This window comes from Phyllobates terribilis, unplaced genomic scaffold (genome assembly GCF_046119375.1).
Source record: "Phyllobates terribilis strain yellow unplaced genomic scaffold, ASM4611937v1 Scaffold_13__5_contigs__length_258822181, whole genome shotgun sequence".
Classification (NCBI taxonomy): Eukaryota; Metazoa; Chordata; class Amphibia; order Anura; family Dendrobatidae; genus Phyllobates; species Phyllobates terribilis.
Window position 1 is genome coordinate 111,984,491 of NW_027362773.1, and position 16,250 is coordinate 112,000,740.

At 51.2% G+C, this 16,250-nt stretch overlaps 1 protein-coding gene across 2 annotated transcripts in view; it reads right to left on the reverse strand.

Annotated features, from left to right (window-relative positions):
* The window catches only part of LOC141174554 (transmembrane protein 272-like), a 54,052-nt gene extending 39,515 nt beyond the window's left edge, over positions 1–14,537 (reverse strand). Inside the window, exons 1-3 of one of the 2 annotated variants that reach the window (XM_073659491.1) lie at positions 14,440–14,522; positions 14,112–14,147; positions 5,834–5,893 (exon numbers count right to left, since the gene is read on the reverse strand). In XM_073659491.1, coding sequence (XP_073515592.1) covers positions 5,834–5,893; positions 14,112–14,133 — 82 coding nt within the window. In that variant the 5' untranslated portion in view covers positions 14,134–14,147; positions 14,440–14,522. Of the gene's footprint in view, positions 1–5,833; positions 5,894–14,111; positions 14,148–14,439 lie in introns of both variants that reach the window. The other variant, XM_073659492.1, reaches the window with a different exon arrangement.
* Positions 14,538–16,250: the final 1,713 nt, after the last annotated feature.

The following is a 16,250-nucleotide window of genomic DNA, read 5'->3' on the forward strand; positions in this document are numbered from 1 at the left end:
CCGTCGCGACCCCGGTGACGTCACGCGTCGTGACCCGGAGCGTGGCGAAGAAGGAGGAGCCTCCGGCCTGGTCGCAGGGCCTAGCGTTTCCGGGCGCCGCATCCCCAGCAGAGCCATCTACCTCCGCGGAGCCTCCGGCCTGGTCGCAAGGCCAGGTAGCCCAGGGCGCCGCCGTCCTAACAGTTCCATTTACCTTCCAGATGCCCCCGGCCTGGCCGCAAGGCCTGGGCAACCTGGGTGCCCCCACCATCGCGCCCGCACCCGCAACACCAAGGGTGCCATATCTGGGAGAGGACCCCTTCAGCCAGCTAACGTGGCCGGACGGGCGGCCTTTCATCTGGCCCAAAGAATTCTTGGAACTGGAGCGACAAAAGAAGTTGGGGCCCTTGTGTGAGCCCCTAATCCCGGCTCCGAAGCCCGTGACTCGGGTCTCGCCTCCACTCGAGGAAGCCCAGTTCGTGTGGGACCCCACGGGAGAAGATTTGATGGGGTTCACCGGAGAGACTCGGGCAGCTGCAGCAGAGCGTACCGAGTGTTGCCGTCAACAGCTGGCAGAGTTCAAGAGAGAGCGGGAGGAGAGGCGGGCCAGAGAGCAATGGGCCCAGACCCGCAGCGCGGAGCAAAAGAGTCGGACCAGAAGGAACCCCCGTGCAGCAGATCGTCCCCGTACCATCGGGACGGTAATAAAGTTTAATGCGCAGCATGGGTGGGGCTTCATAAAGGACCGGAACACCATGGGTGACGTCTTCGTTACCCGACGGGATGTCGAGTCTCACCTGCCAGAGGGTCACAAAGGCCGTGACCTCTACGTCGGTGACGAGGTAACGTTCACCCGGCACAAGTGTGCCAAGGGACCTTATGCCCTCCACGTGCACCGCCTGACGGAGGAGGAGTTGCGGTGTAGGGAGGAGGAGCCAGAAGACCCGGACGGGTTCAAGGCTAGAAGGTACTATGACTGAAATAGTACAAAGGACTGTATATAGTTACCTGTCGGGGTACCCAAGTAACCGTGGCTGCTTTAAAGTTTAGTCCCCGTTGGGACCAGTGAACAGTTTAACCCGTGTGTCCCCTACCCAAACCAGGCTGAGGACTGTGAGCAGCCATCCCTTTCCCTTTACCTGGCCGGGGACTGAGAACGGCCAAAATTTCCCTGTACATAGTTGCGCTTCCTAAGGCGCCCCCTACCGGTTTTATATGAGAAACTGTTTTTCAAAAGACTGTCGCACTTTACCTGGTCACGAGTTGCACGGTGACCAGAGGAGGAAGAAAGAAAAAGACGACGAGAAAGTTTTATATATCTATGTTTTATGTGTTTTATATGTTTATAAAAATTTGTATGTTTTGGTGTTTTATGTCTTGCAGCCCGAGGACGTGCTGTGATTTACCAGGGGGGAATGTAGCACCCTGAGGATTCGGCTGCTACAGGGGTATTGCACCTCAACCCAGAGGTGTGATATTCCACTCCCGGGTAAGGATGGAGTGTGGAACTGAGCTCAGATAGACTGCATGCACTACATACATCCCATTCCAGAGGAGCAGGCCGACGGCACTCCCACTTAGAAATGTGCAGGTGCGACCGAGCCTGTTCCTGGCTGGAGTGGGAGGGGGGAGGAACATCCCATGTAGTGTAGGGGCAGATAGGGGGAGCAGTCTGGGTAGTGATAGGAGCTCATTGGGTGCTGGTCACCTGAGCTCACACATAGAGGGTGTATATAAGGTGGGCACCATCAAAGATCAGGGTCAGACGCAGAGAGGAAGTCAGATGCAGAGGACAAGCCTGCAGCAAGAGAGAGAAAGAAACAACAGCCCTGGAGAGAGAGTGGAGTGCAGAAAGACCCAGAGGGGGACAAAGAAGGGACCCAAGAACCCAAATAAGAACACCGGGTGAGGAGTCAGCAGAAGGGTACCGGAACCCAAGCTGGTGGGGGCAAAGACATTCCCCAGCCAGAGACCGGAGACCGTGGGCAGTGTCTGTCACGGTCACCCACTACATTCACCCTGAAGGCACACCACATGGAGGGTCAGGGAACCTTAGGCCAAAGGTTGCCCAACAGAAGGCCCGAGGGAGCTGGATTTAGGTGAATCACTGGTGGGGACGGCTGAAGAAAGGACAGAGGGAGAGCTCAGGGCCACGCTCCGGACTTGTTTGGGGGTTGGCTGGATCCAGGACCTGGTGGACGCAGCACGGCTCGGGAGGTCACTTGGAGCTAGAGTGACCAGGAACATCTGCAGTAAGTAAAGACCCTTAACTGCACAACCCGAGTCTGTCATCATTACCGGCTGCACCGCACCACCACAACCCCCATCCTCTGCGCCTGTCCCCTCTGAGGCTATACCCCTCCCGTTGGGGGTTATCCCACCAAGCTGCGCACCCACCATCAGCCTCAGCGGACCCTGCAGCAGCGGCGGCCACAGTGACCGCATCACAACGGGTGGCGTAGTCGACACAACGAACTTTAATAACATCAGTAAGGACTGCCACATAACACTGAGCTTGACGCCCTGGGCACGGGACCGGGTCACAGCCGCTCGGAGACTACAACCCCCCCCATCTGATCCGGTGCCGGGTATTCCCCTCAAAAAGGAATATGTCCCAGGGGGCGCGTCATGTGCCATGCTCCTGAACTGCCTGGGAGTTGACCGAGCCCCTCACCTGGTGGACGCAGCACGGCTCGGGCGGTCACTGCCGACGGAAGTGACCTGGAACAAACGAACTGTGAGTAAAGACCCTGGACTGTAACTTGTTGTCCGTGTGCTCCTTCGCTCCTCCGGCACTACCGGTACTGGGACCTTCACCACCATCACTCCCACCATCCACTACACTGCCCTGGGGCCGCACTCTTCCCGTGGGGAGTCACACTACCCTAGCTGCACACCTCATCAGCCCCAGCGGTCTGCATGCAGCGGCGGTTCCTAATAACCGCAATCCACGGGTGGCGTAGTCGGACATTATCTGAAGCACGTAGCAGACTACCATTGGCCTGACCACCCTGAGCCGCGGGACCGGGCAACCACTACTACTACTCCCAGCGTCTCCCTATCGCCCGGTTCCGCGTGCCCCACGGCCCAGGGGGCGAGTCATAAGTCATTGGTGATTTTGGAAGGGCAGTTTCAGTGGAATGGTAGGGCGGAAGCCGGATTGTCGGTTGTCGAAGAGAGAGTTTGATATGAGTTTGGAGGCAAATTGGAGCAGCAATATGGGGTAGTAGATGGACAAGGCGGTTGGGTCGAGGGAGTAAGGTCTCTTTCCGTGATGTTGGGAAGGGAGGTTATGGGGGAAGGGCAATGGTCTGGAAAACAAAGGGGTTGTGGTGGTTGGACAGTAAAGACTTGCCTTGTTTAGTCAATCATTTTTTAATTGTGTGGCAAACTCCTCAGCAGAGATGACGGAGGTTGGAGGGGGCAGTGGAGGATGGAGGAGAGAGTTAAAAGTGTTGAATAGCTGTTTGGGATTGTAGGATAAGGAAGATACGAGGGTTGTGAAATAGGCCTGTTTAGCAGAGGTGAGGGCTGATTTGAATGTGAGTGTTGCTTGTTTGAATGCAGTGAAGTCATCTTGAGAATGTGTTTTCTTCCAACGCCGCCCCCAACCCTGGACGCTTGTCAAAGCTGTTTAGTGAGCTTGTTGTGTCAGGGTTGCCTATTGACTCGTCGCGCTCTGCCATGCACAAGAGGGGTGACCGAGTGAATAGCTGATGCGAGAGTGGCATTGCAGAATGCAGTGGACCACTGAGTAAGTTCAAAGGATGAAGTAGGCGACAGGAGTTTGGATGCTGTTGACTGGCGAGTGTCAGTGGGGATGTTGAAATCGACCATGATGATTGTGGGAATGTCAGCAGAGAGAAAGTAAAGAAACAAAGTGGAAAATTGTTCAATAAAGGCAGTCACCGGGCCTGGAGGTCGGTATATGACAGCCACTTGGAGGTTGGAGCGATAGTAGATGCGGACAGAGTGGACATCAAAAGAAGGGAGAATAAGGGAGGATAGAGGTGGGGTAGTGCTAAAGGTACAGTTGTTAGAGAGGAGAAGACCCACTCCTCCACCATGTCTGTAACCAGGGCGAGGAGTGCGGGTGAACTGCAAGCCACCGTAACACAGCGCAGCAGGGGAAGCTGTGTCGGAGGGTGTCAGCCATGTCTCTGTGATGCCCAGGAAGGAGAAATTGAGAGAGATAATGAGGTTGTGGACAAAATGGAGCTTTTTGCAGACAGCAGGCATTCCAGAGTGCACCAGAGAGAGGGAGCAGGGGGGTGGACGTCCGGGGCACAGGTTTTACGCAGGAGAGGTTGCGATAGTTTGCAGTTGGTTTGAAACAATAGGTGAGGGAATTGGTGGAAGGTCCAAGCTGTGGTGGTCCAGGATTAGGAGATATGTTGCCATCAGTGAGGAGAAGCAGAGAGAGGGAGAGCAGGTGGGAGAAGGAGAGTGTCCGGCTTGTTATGTTTTGGTAGGATAGATCTGAGGTTGAGGAGCAGGTCTGTAGAAAAGGTCAGGTGGGGAGGTAAGAGGGAAGGAGAGATGATGATTTGGTTAGAGGGAGTTGGGTTTTGGGGATAGCGAAGGAGAGTGAGGATTAGTGGGGCAAAAATAGTAAGGGCTTACATATTACATTCCCCCATCCTGGTATACGTTCCCCCATCCTGGTATATACTCCTCCATCCTGCCTGCACTGCTGTTGTTCAATACACAGAAAAAAAAAACAATAAATGCTCCTACTCACCTTTCCTCTGCTCCCCTGCAGTGCGTCATTGTCTTCCGAAGCAAGCAGCCAACTTCAGCATCCAAGCGACGGGGGCGTATGACATCACTGCCATGCGCCCAGTCACGTGCACACCGACGCCAGCTGCTGACCTCTGATTGGCCTGCAGCATGTATTGCGACTCAAGGACCCAGCAAGTTTGTGCGCTTCAATACACTCCAGTGCCATTTTGTTGAAGACACTGTGCCTGCAAATTTGCAAACACAGTGTTTTCAATAAAATGGCGCAGTAGTGCAGTATGCACACTCGCTGACTCCGGCGCCACACTTCGCAGGTGCCACAGACTTTGGACAGAAGGACACATCCACCGTTATATATAAGATATATATACACATATATATATACTGTACATCAAATTACACTATAATAGGATGCAGAGCTGGGACTAGCTGTGATTATTGAAAGGAGTGTGGGTAGAATTAAAGAAGTTCATTATGTCATCTTAATGTATGTTTCTTTTGAACATGGGTGGGCCTTGTGTTTAGAACTCATTTCATTCATTAATCATACTCAAGAATTTGTCTTGATATCTTGCCAGTATCCATGAAATACATAAAAAGCAAAACAATCCCACCCAAAAGAAAAGACTCTAATCTCCGCTCCGTGGAGCTTGCTGTACTTTGGTGCTAGTTTGGATTAGGGCAGGTGCAGACAGCTATACCAGGGCACGGGCATGTGCCAACTCTGCGCTGATCATAGTTACTTCCCTATGTTAAATATTAATTACAGATATTCATTTTATTCTGAATTCTGAATTCTGTACCATGTATTGCATAAGATTGCATCAGCCATCACATTTTTTTATAAGAATATTGTGATCTAGTCTGTGATCGATCGCATCTGATAAGAAGTCCTCGATAGAAAAAATATACGGAAATAAGTATTTTTTTTACACCCTATAAGCTATATAAGAGGATATACTCAGAATTGTCTGATACTGAAAAATCATTAGTTGTCTTCTGTGACATAGGTAGAAGAACACCCAAAAAGTTTTCTTTATCCTTCCACACATTACTGTTATCCCATCTCATTAAGACACATCAAAGGATAATGATGGTGGGATGCATACTTTACCTATTGTGATCATAGCAATGCTTAACCCAGACCACAGCAGCAAAATAAATATCTGAACTCCTTAAAAGAAGAAAAATAATACTATGAAAGATTAATAATAAAAAGTAACAATACAATCATAGTTACATAGGTTTAAAAAAGGAGGAAAAGGCTTGGGAAGTGCTCTGACACTCCCAGAGCACTTAAGCTCATTTACATAATGATTAAAACAGAATTTTTTCAGTAATGGAGAAACAAATTGCATAAGTAGAGGTTTAAAGGGAACCTGTTATGTAAAATAACACTATTAATCTGCAGATATAGGATTAACCTATGCACTGAGTGGTGACTGAAACCGTGTCAGTGCTGCCCCGTGATTGAAAGAACGACGCTGCCCGGGGGAATAAAGTTAATTTCCTCCTATCAGTGGGGCTCTCAGTGCCGGCTCTGCACGGTTGCAGTGTGCTATTGTGGCACCCTGCTACTACAGGTACCACAGGACCCAAAAGGGTGCATGGATGGACTTCTCCACAAGAGGCCCTCACTACAAACAGACACCTCCACCCTTCCACCTCAGACCACCAGAGGGAGCCCTGTTAGGGATATATATATATGGAGGGTGGAGTTATGCAGTTCAGTTCAGACAGAGAGGAAGTCTGAGAGCGTGCTGGCGCTGAGACCAGTGAAGGAGCAGCACGTCTGCTGCTGAGTTGAGGGCCCCGAGTGTGGCCGGAGGCAAAGAGGAGAGGAGAAAGGAGTTAAGGGGGCAGAGGAGCATCATAGGCTCACCCCAGAATACAAACCGGACACCGGGTCCACGCCTACAGGGTCCTCTACACCCAGTAGGGATTACCGGCATACCAAGAGGATTACAGATCCCTGATCGACCTGAAGCTAAACCCTTTACAGGACTAGGAACCACGAAGGCCCCAGCATCCAGGGATAGTGGTTGCCAGAGAAAGGTCCTACTACCAAGCGACAGGTGAGAGTACAACACAACACAGAAACTAGGCCGGCTGCAGGCTGGCCAGGAGCTTAGAGAGAGGGAGAAATGGACCAGGAGGCTTTATACCCGCTCACTGGGGAGAGTCCTGAAGTGCACCCTTCCTACCGAGTACCCTGGACCGTACCTGACATCTGCAACAGTAAAGGTACTGAAGTGAATCTCCTGTCTCTGTCAGTTACTCCTGCTGCGCCATCTCTTCTGCACTACAAAGCCCAGCATCACCATCTGCACCTACACTGCCCTGGGGCTGTGCTCTGCCCGTGGAGAGCCGCACCAACCCAGCTGCCCTAACACCTGCCCCAGAGGTCTGCAGCAGCGCTGGTACCCGTCACCAGAAACCACAGGTGGCGTCACGAGACAAAAACTGTTACTGACCAAAAAAAACCCTTTTTCAAGAGAGACCCCAGAGTAAACAAGGTAAAAGGCCCGGGTACAGAGTCCCCTATATCCCCCTGGGCGAGACACTCTCTTCCTGGCGTCCCGAACAGGATTTCGTGCCCGTTGCCACCATTTACTGTGTGCCGTAATTGAACTGTGTTTGTACTGTGGTGAACATCGCCGCCATTACCGCATCGCCGAGCGAGCGGGAAGAAGAGAGGCGTAACCGCGGGAACCAGAGAGGCGTGACTGTTGGTAGCGTGCGAAGCCCAGGCCCCGCCTCGCGCCTCGACGTCGAACCAGGAAGCGTCGGGTCCTGGAAGGAGACCGTTGTCAAGCGCACGCTCTGACGTCAGCCGTGAGGGAAACGCAAGGTCCTGGAAAAAGACCGTCGCCTGCGGAGCTGCGGCCTACCCGATCAAAAGTAAAGGAGGTAGGCTACGGTTCACTAGGGGGCGCAACCATGGCTGACGACCAGCAAAACGCCGGAGCGCCGGTTATCGCTCCTGATGCTCAACTCGCGCCCGGCGCTGCTCAGACCGGAGCAGCTGCCCCACCAGCAGGGGTCGCGATTCCAGTCATGCTCATGGCCCTGCCGTACATCCCCGGAGCAAAATTGCTTCCCCAGTATGATGGCAAACCAGACACCCTGTCTGGATTCAAAAGGAAAATATGCGGTGTATTAGACATGTACTCAATGACTGGTAAACAGAGAGCCGCTGTTGTGCTGGGACAATTGACTGGTGCCGCAGAGCGGGAAGCTGAAACCTGGCCAGCCGCGGACCAGGAATCAGTATCCATTATATTTAAGAGACTGCAAACTGTCTTTGAAAATCGCACTGAGACAGATCTTTGGATGAGGTTCTACCACTGTACCCAGAAACCTGAGGACATTATCCAGGACTATGCCTGGCGTCTACAAGAAGCCCTGCGGGCCCTGAAACAGGTTAGTCCAGCCAGCATACATGATGAGAACAAAATGCTGACAGAACAATTCATCCGGGGGTTAAGGTCCCAGGAGGAGAGCAGAACTGTACGGTGGTGGGCCTTAGATCATCCAAATGCCACCTTTGACACCCTGAAGGACATGGCTATTAAGGGCCTTCAGCCCCTGGAAACATCAGATACTGCTATCCAGCGCTACCAGGGTGGGGCCACCCCAATGGCCACAGCACTCACTGCCCCTTCATTAGCGGCTGAAACAAAGGTGCAAACAGTGCCCCCTAGCGAGCTGGACAGCCTGCGCTTTGAAGTGCGTCAGCTAAGTAAAACCCTGACCACTGTCCTGAGCGTCCTGCAGCTACAGGCGGAGCCTCAGCCGGAGGGAAGGATCCTACTCGCCGACAGTCCTGAGGATGTCCCCTGGATGAGGAGAAGAAGGAGTACAACGCCACCCCGTGGGAGAACCAACGACCAACGTCGCCCTCCAAGAGAATTCGTCTTCTACCGCTCCCACAAGGCAGGCCATACCACCCGGACCTGTCCTTTAAACGGGCAAACCCTGGGGCTGAGAGCCGACACCCAGGAGTAGACCAACCAGGCCCATCAAGCTGGTACCACCGGTTTGTAGGAGGAAGGCCTTTCCTGTCCATCGTGCTGGGTGGAATAGCAACACCTGCACTACTGGACACCGGGTCACAGGTAACCATCATATCTGACATCCTCTACAAAAGGTACTGGTCCCTAGATGAACTCCATCCGCCAGCCCCAAATCTCTCTGTGTATGCATCCAATGGCCTTCCTCTTAACCTAGTAGGGGTTAGCGACGTGACAGTGAAGGTGGGGAGAGCGGAACTAAAGGACCAAGGGCTGATTGTAGTGGAGTCTAACCCTGGTGATACAGACTTGTATATCATACTTGGTACAAATGTAGTTGGTAACTGTTTAGGAGAAGTGTTGTTCTTACTCCAGCAGATGGCTGACACTGTCAAACCGGAGCAGAGGAAGGTGCTCCAGAAGGAAATTCGAGCCCTCCTGCACCAGCAGCAGGTAAAACTAACGGGTGGTGAGATTGGTAATGTACGGGTGACAGACCCGATACCCATTGTGATTCCCCCAATGAGTGAAATGCTGATTTGGCGTAGGGCAGCAATAGGTCTCAGGGGACAGAACTACCAGGCGGTAGCGGAGCCCACTAGCTCAGAACACAGACCTACACTCCTAACTGCTAGAGGGGTAGTTGATGTACGCAATGGTAGGGTACCTGTATGTCTCCTAAATTGTGGGGAGGAGGAAGTTAAATTGCCACGATACCCCACTGTTGCCAGACTGTATACTGTGAATAATGCTGCCATACACACAGTGGAATCCTTGACCCCACCGGATACAGTGGAGGACAATGACTCCAAAGCCCAGCTGGAGGAATGGTGTCAACAGCTCCATCTTGGGACTGACGCCACTCCTGTCCATCAGAAATACGGTGTCTACAGAGTGGTTCAGGAATATGAACAAGTGTTTAGTAAACACCCACTTGATTTTGGAAAGGTTAAAAGGGTACAACACCACATACCCACCGGTAACCATCCACCCATATGGAGCGTTACAGACCCATACCACCAGCACATTACCAAAAAGCCAAAGAAATGTTGCATGACATGAAAAAGGCAGGGGTAGTAAGGGATAGCTGTAGCCCCTGGGCAGCTTCCCTGGTCTTGGTCAGAAAGAAGGACGGTAGCATGAGGATGTATGTAGATTACAGACAAATTAATAGGATAACACATAAAGATGCATACCCTTTTCCCCGTATAGAGGAACCCCTGGCTGCACTAAAATCTGCCAATTTTTTCTCTACATTGGATCTCACTAGCGGGTACTGGCAAGTCTCTGTTGCTGAGGAAGACCGGGAGAAGACAGCCTTCACCACCCCGATGGGATTATGCGAGTTCAACAACATGCCATTTGGACTCTGCAACGCACCCGGAACGTTCCAGAGGCTGATGGAGTGTTGCTTAGGACACCGGAACTTTGAGACAGTGCTGCTGTACCTGGATGACGTTATCGTGTACTCGAGGACGTATGAAGACCATCTGAAGCACCTGGCGGAGGTATTTGAAGCATTGTCCCAGTTTGGGATGAAACTAAAACCTTCCAAGTGCCACCTGCTCAAACAGAAGGTTCAGTACCTGGGACACATAGTCAGCTCAGAGGGAGTAGCACCAGACCCGGAGAAAGTCACTGCCATCCAGAAGTGGCCTGAACTGAGAAACATCAAGGAAGTACGTCAGTTTCTGGGACTGGTCGGGTACTACAGGAAGTTCATAAAGGATTACACCAAAAAGGCAGCACCTTTACAAAATCTCCTGGTAGGACAGTCCAAGAGAGGTAAAAATCCCCCATTCCAGTGGGGTAAGGAACAGGCTGAATCCTTTGCAGTAATGAAGGAAGTCCTAACTGGTGAAGAAATCCTGGCTTACCCTGACTACAGCCAGCCTTTCCTGTTGTACACCGATGCCAGCAACGAGGGACTGGGAGCTGTGTTGTCTCAGAAGCAAAACGGCAGAGAAAAGGTAATTGAGTATGCCAGTAGGAAGCTTTGCCCTACTGAGAGGAACCCGGAGAATTACAGTTCCTTCAAGCTGGAGTTCCTGGCCTTGGTCTGGGCTATCACTGAAAGATTCAAACATTACCTAGCCTCAACTAAATTCACAGCCTTTACCGACAATAATCCCTTGACACACCTGGAGATAGCCAGGTTGGGAGCCATGTAACAGAGTTGGGTAGCCAGACTGTTGAATTATCAGTTCACAATCAAGTACCGGGCAGGTCACAAGAATACCAATGCTGATGCCTTGTCAAGAATGCCCCACCGAGGATGAAGTGGATGATCTCGAAGAAATTGAACTACCTGCTTTCCACAGAAATGGAATGGTCCACGAGCAGCACACCTCCAGAAGATGTCATGGTAGGACGCCAAACCCTCTACCTCATCACAGCTGGAAGGAGACCCAGGACAGTGACCCAGTTGTCAGCCTCATCAAAAGACTGATAACCCAAGAAGGTTCTCACCTATAGAAGGATGCTCCTCCACAAGCCAAACACCTGTGGAATGAGAGAAGCCGGCTGTTCATCTACAGAGAGAAGCTGTGCAGAAGGTATGTCAACCCCAAGACCCATGAAATGGCAGATTGTTGTACCTAGGACAGATATCCAAATGGTGTTAGAGGCCTACCATGACCAAGCAGGTCACTTTGGCTGGAAGAATCTGGAAATCCTGCTGAAGAACCGGTTGTATTGAGTTGGAATGCGGAGTTCCATAGAAAGGTGGTGCCGGAATTGTGGACCCTGTAGCCTCAGAAGGAAAGACTACGGCAGCCAGAAAGCACCCTTGCAGTCCATTAAAACAACCCAACCCCTGGAGATTGTCGCTCTGGATCACGTCAAACTGTCACCCAGCAGATCAGGCTACTCCTATGCCCTGACCATGGTGGATCACTATTCCCGGTTCCTGGTGGTAGCCCCCGTCAAGAATCTGACAGCAGAAACTGCAGCAAGAATGTTTCAAGCCTACTTCTGCAGACCCCATGGATATCCGGACAAGGTGCTAACAGATCAAGGCCCTGCTTTTGAAGCTGAGCTTTTCAAGGAATTCTGTCACCTGTATGGATGCAAGAAGATCCGGACTACGCCATATCATCTGCAAACCAACGGTATGCGCGAGAAAATGAATAACATCGTTATAGACCTGCTAAAAACTCTACCTTTGGAAGAGAGGAACCAGTGGCCAGACAAGCTACCTGACCTAGTGGACCTGTATAACCACATACCCGTGAGTTCTACAAATTGTACCCCAGCGTACCTTACGAGGGCAAGACCTGGAAAATTGCCCATGGACCTGGAGCTCGGAGTGGTAGAACCTACTGCAGATATGTCCACTGAAGATTGGGACACAAGTCGGCAAGAGCAGTACAGGAAAGTACAGGCCTGTGTCGAAGACAGTCTAAACAAGGTGAGGGAAAGACAAGAAGAACAGTACAATAAGCATGCACCAGCAGAACCCTTGGCACCAGGAGAAATAGAGCTCAAGCGGAAAAGAAGAGGTCACAAGCTCGATGACCAGTGGGAAAGAGAGCCCTACACAGTGTTGAATTCCAAATTTGACAACACCAAAACCTGCCTGATCAGCAAGGATGGAGGTAAAACAACCGCAACAGTCTCAAGAGACCACTTGAAATTGTGCCCAGGTCTACTGAAGACACCGGAGGAAGAAGCACCTCTTGTAATACCGGAGAAACCCAAGGAAGATGTACTTCATACAGTTCTAGGAGACTTCCCTGCGGACTGGCCTCAACTTGATGGGAGCAGTTATTATACCAGTAATACACTTCTGTCAACCACCAGAAGAGCCTCCACCACAAGAAGAACCTGTGAGCGCCCTAGAAGAACCTGCTCAGGAACAGGAAGAGTCCCCAGTAAGAGGAGGATCACCCGTTGAGGCAGAGCCTGAAGGCCCAGTAATCAGTGCACTTGCCAGTCCCATAGAGAGATTGAGGCAGCTTTATAATCTACCAGCACGTACACCTGATAGGTTAACAGAGAGTGCATGCACAGACACCAGTATCACCCCAGTGCTACGAAGGTCCACACGCATCACACAAGGCCAAATCCCTGCCAGGTTTAGGGATTAAAATACAAAATGCCTAAATTGTAAATAGTTACCCAGTTGGGTATTGCCTACGTTATTTATTTATTGTGTGAACTGAAAATAATGTGTTCATTTAGTTACCCGTAAGGGTACAAAGACTTGTAGGCTGAGGACTGTGAGCAGCCAAAAACTTTCCTTGTAAATAGTTGCACTTATCAAAGTGCCCCTTACTTGTTGCATACAAGAAGACCACAGAACAAAAACCCGTTTGGCGTGGCAGAAGACGTGGTCCAGTTAGGCAGTTCAGTTCAGACAGAGAGGAAGTCTGAGAGCGTGCTGGCGCTGAGACCAGTGAAGGAGCAGCACGTCTGCTGCTGAGTTGAGGGCCCCGAGTGTGGCCGGAGGAAATAAGGAGAGGAGAAAGGAGTTAAGGGGGCAGAGGAGTATCACAGGCTCACCCCAGAATAGAAACCGGACACCGGGTCCGCGCCTACAGGGTCCTCTACACCCAATAGGGATTACCGGCATACCAGGAGGATTACAGATCCCTGGTCGACCTGAAGCTAAACCCTTTACAGGACTAGGAACCACGAAGGCCCCAGCGTCCAGGGATAGTGGTTGCCAGAGAAAGGTCCTACTACCAAGCGACAGGTGAGAGAACAACACAACACAGAAGCTAGGCCCAGTTGCAGGCTGGCCAGGAGCTTAGAGAGAGGGAGAAACGGACCAGGAGGCCTTATACCCGCTCACTGGGGAGAGTCCTGAAGTGCACCCTTCCTACCGAGTACCCTGGACCGTACCTGACATCTGCACCAGTAAAGGTACTGAAGTGAATCTCCTGTCTCTGTCAGTTACTTCTGCTGCGCCATCTCTTCTGCACTACAACGCCCAGCATCACCATCTGCACCTACATTGCCCTGGGGCTGTGCTCTGCCCCATCTGCACCAACCCAGCTGCCCTAACACCTGCCCCAGAGGTCTGCAGCAGCGCTGGTACCCGTTACCAGAAACCACAGGTGGCGTCACGAGACAAAAACTGTTACCGACCAAAAAAAAACCTTTTTCAAGAGAGACCCCAGAGTACGGACCCGGGAGCCGACTGCCGTGACATCTTAAACAAGGTAAAAGGCCCGGGTACCGAGTCCCCTATATTCCCCTGGGCGAGACACTATTAACAGGCAGATTAACCCTATATCTGCAAGTTAATAGTGTTATTTTACATGACAAGTTCCCTTTCAAAAAACTAAGGAAATAGAAGATCTTAAACTAAAATAATATGACAAAAAAGAAAAATCACAATCTAACATATCCCATATATAAAAGAAGGTTTCTTACCTCCACTAAATGTGACTCCCATGATTATATAACACCCTGAAATATACATTATTTGAAATGAAAACTTTTTCTTTTACAAATACCATAAACTGTTTTACACAAAATTATCTCCTATATTATATTTTTACTAAAAAAAAAAAGTTTATTTAAATTATAAGACTTATCCCTTAACTTTTGCTTGCCAAGCACAACCTGAGAGTTGCACAGAGCTGCAAAACAGTGACCACAGTAATCTAATTTACGACAAAGAGCAAAAGAAAAAACAATGGAATGTTCAGATTCTCGACTACAAACATCGAACTTCATAAGTAACAATTATGTGTCTTACCTTCAGTTCTTTCCTTCACTCCAAGAAATCAGAAGAAGGTTTTAATTATGATTCAGAAGATAAAAGAACAAACAGACAACACATGTTTCTCACCTATAGCCTGCAGCCTACGGTATGTACCGGATTAAGGATGCAGATGCTAACAGCCCTGAAGGTAAAAGTGGAGAAATAGCTATAATCTGCATGAAAAAAAAAATGTAATCTAACATGGATATCCAATGTACAAGTGTCTTTGGCAAAGTATGGAAACTTGTGGCATCACAGAACATTGCACTTTGTTCTTTAGCAAATTGTGCATTCACCATAAGTGGCCGTGTAATTATGTCACTGATGTTATTGCACATAGTTGGCCATGGTCGCATGTAGCCTTTGCATCAATACAGATCTGCAGTACATGGCCAGTCCATCTGTACAGTGACTGCACTCAAAAGTGTGACTATGCTGCACAAGCCTGGCGTCCGCACTCGGTGCTCCTGAGCAAGTGCCAGGGCCCTGATCCAGCGGGGGACCCACTCACCGTCGGGCGCTATGGGGCCTGTGAGCGGAGGAGTCCGATGACAGCGCCCGCGAGTGGCCTCCCCCGGGCGGAATACTGGCCCCCATATAAGGCCCTATACGGAATACTGGCCCCCATATAAGGCCCCATAAGAAATACTGGCCCCCATATAAGGCCCCATACGGAATACTGGCCCCCATATAAGGCTCCATGCGGAATACTGACCCCCATATAAGGCTCCATGCGGAATACTGGCCCCCATATAAGGCTCCATACAGAATACTGGCCCCCATATAAGGCTCCATACGGAATACTGGCCCCCATATAAGGCTCCATACGGAATACTGGCCCCCATATAAGGCCCCATACGGAATACTGGCCCCCATATAAGGCTCCATACGGAATACTGGCCCCCATATAAGGCTCCATACGGAATACTGGCCCCCATATAAGGCTCCATACGGAATACTGGCCCCCATATAAGGCTCCATACGGAATACTGGCCCCCATATAAGGCTCCATACGGAATACTGGCCCCCATATAAGGCTCCATACGGAATACTGGCCCCCATATAAGGCCCCATACGGAATACTGGCCCCCATATAAGGCTCCATGACGCGCCCCCTGGGACATATTCCTTTTTGAGGGGAATACCCGGCACCGGATCAGATGGGGGGGTTTGTAGTCTCCGAGCGGCTGTGACCCGGCCCGTGCCCAGGGCGTCAAGCTCAGTGTTATGTGGCAGTCCTACAGATGTTATTAAGAGTTCTTTTGTGTCGACTACGCCACCCGTTGTGATGCGGTCACTGTGGCCGCCGCTGCAGCAGGGTCCGCTGAGGCTGATGGTGGGTGCGCAGCTTGGTGGGATAACCCCCAACGGGAGGGGTATAGCCTCAGAGGGGACAGGCGCAGAGGATGGGGGTTGTGGTGGTGTAGTGCAGACGGCAGTGAAGACAGAGTCGGGTTGTGCAGTTAAGGGTGTTTACTTACTGCAGATGTTGTACTGGTCACTCCAGCTGCTAGTGACCACCCGAGCCGTGCTGCGTCCACCAGGTCCTGGATCCAGCCAACCCCCAAACAAGTCCGGAGCGTGGCCCTGAGCTCTCTTTCTGTCCCGTTCTCTGGCCGTCCCCACCAGTAATCCACCTAGGTCCAGCTCCCTCGGGCCTTCTGTTGGGACACCCTTGGCCCTGGGTTCCCTGACCCTTCATGTGGTGTGCCTTCGGGGTGGATGTGATGGGTGACCGTGGCAGACGCTGCCCACGGTCTCCGGTCTCTGGCTGGGGAATGTTTTTACCCCCACCAGCTTGGGTT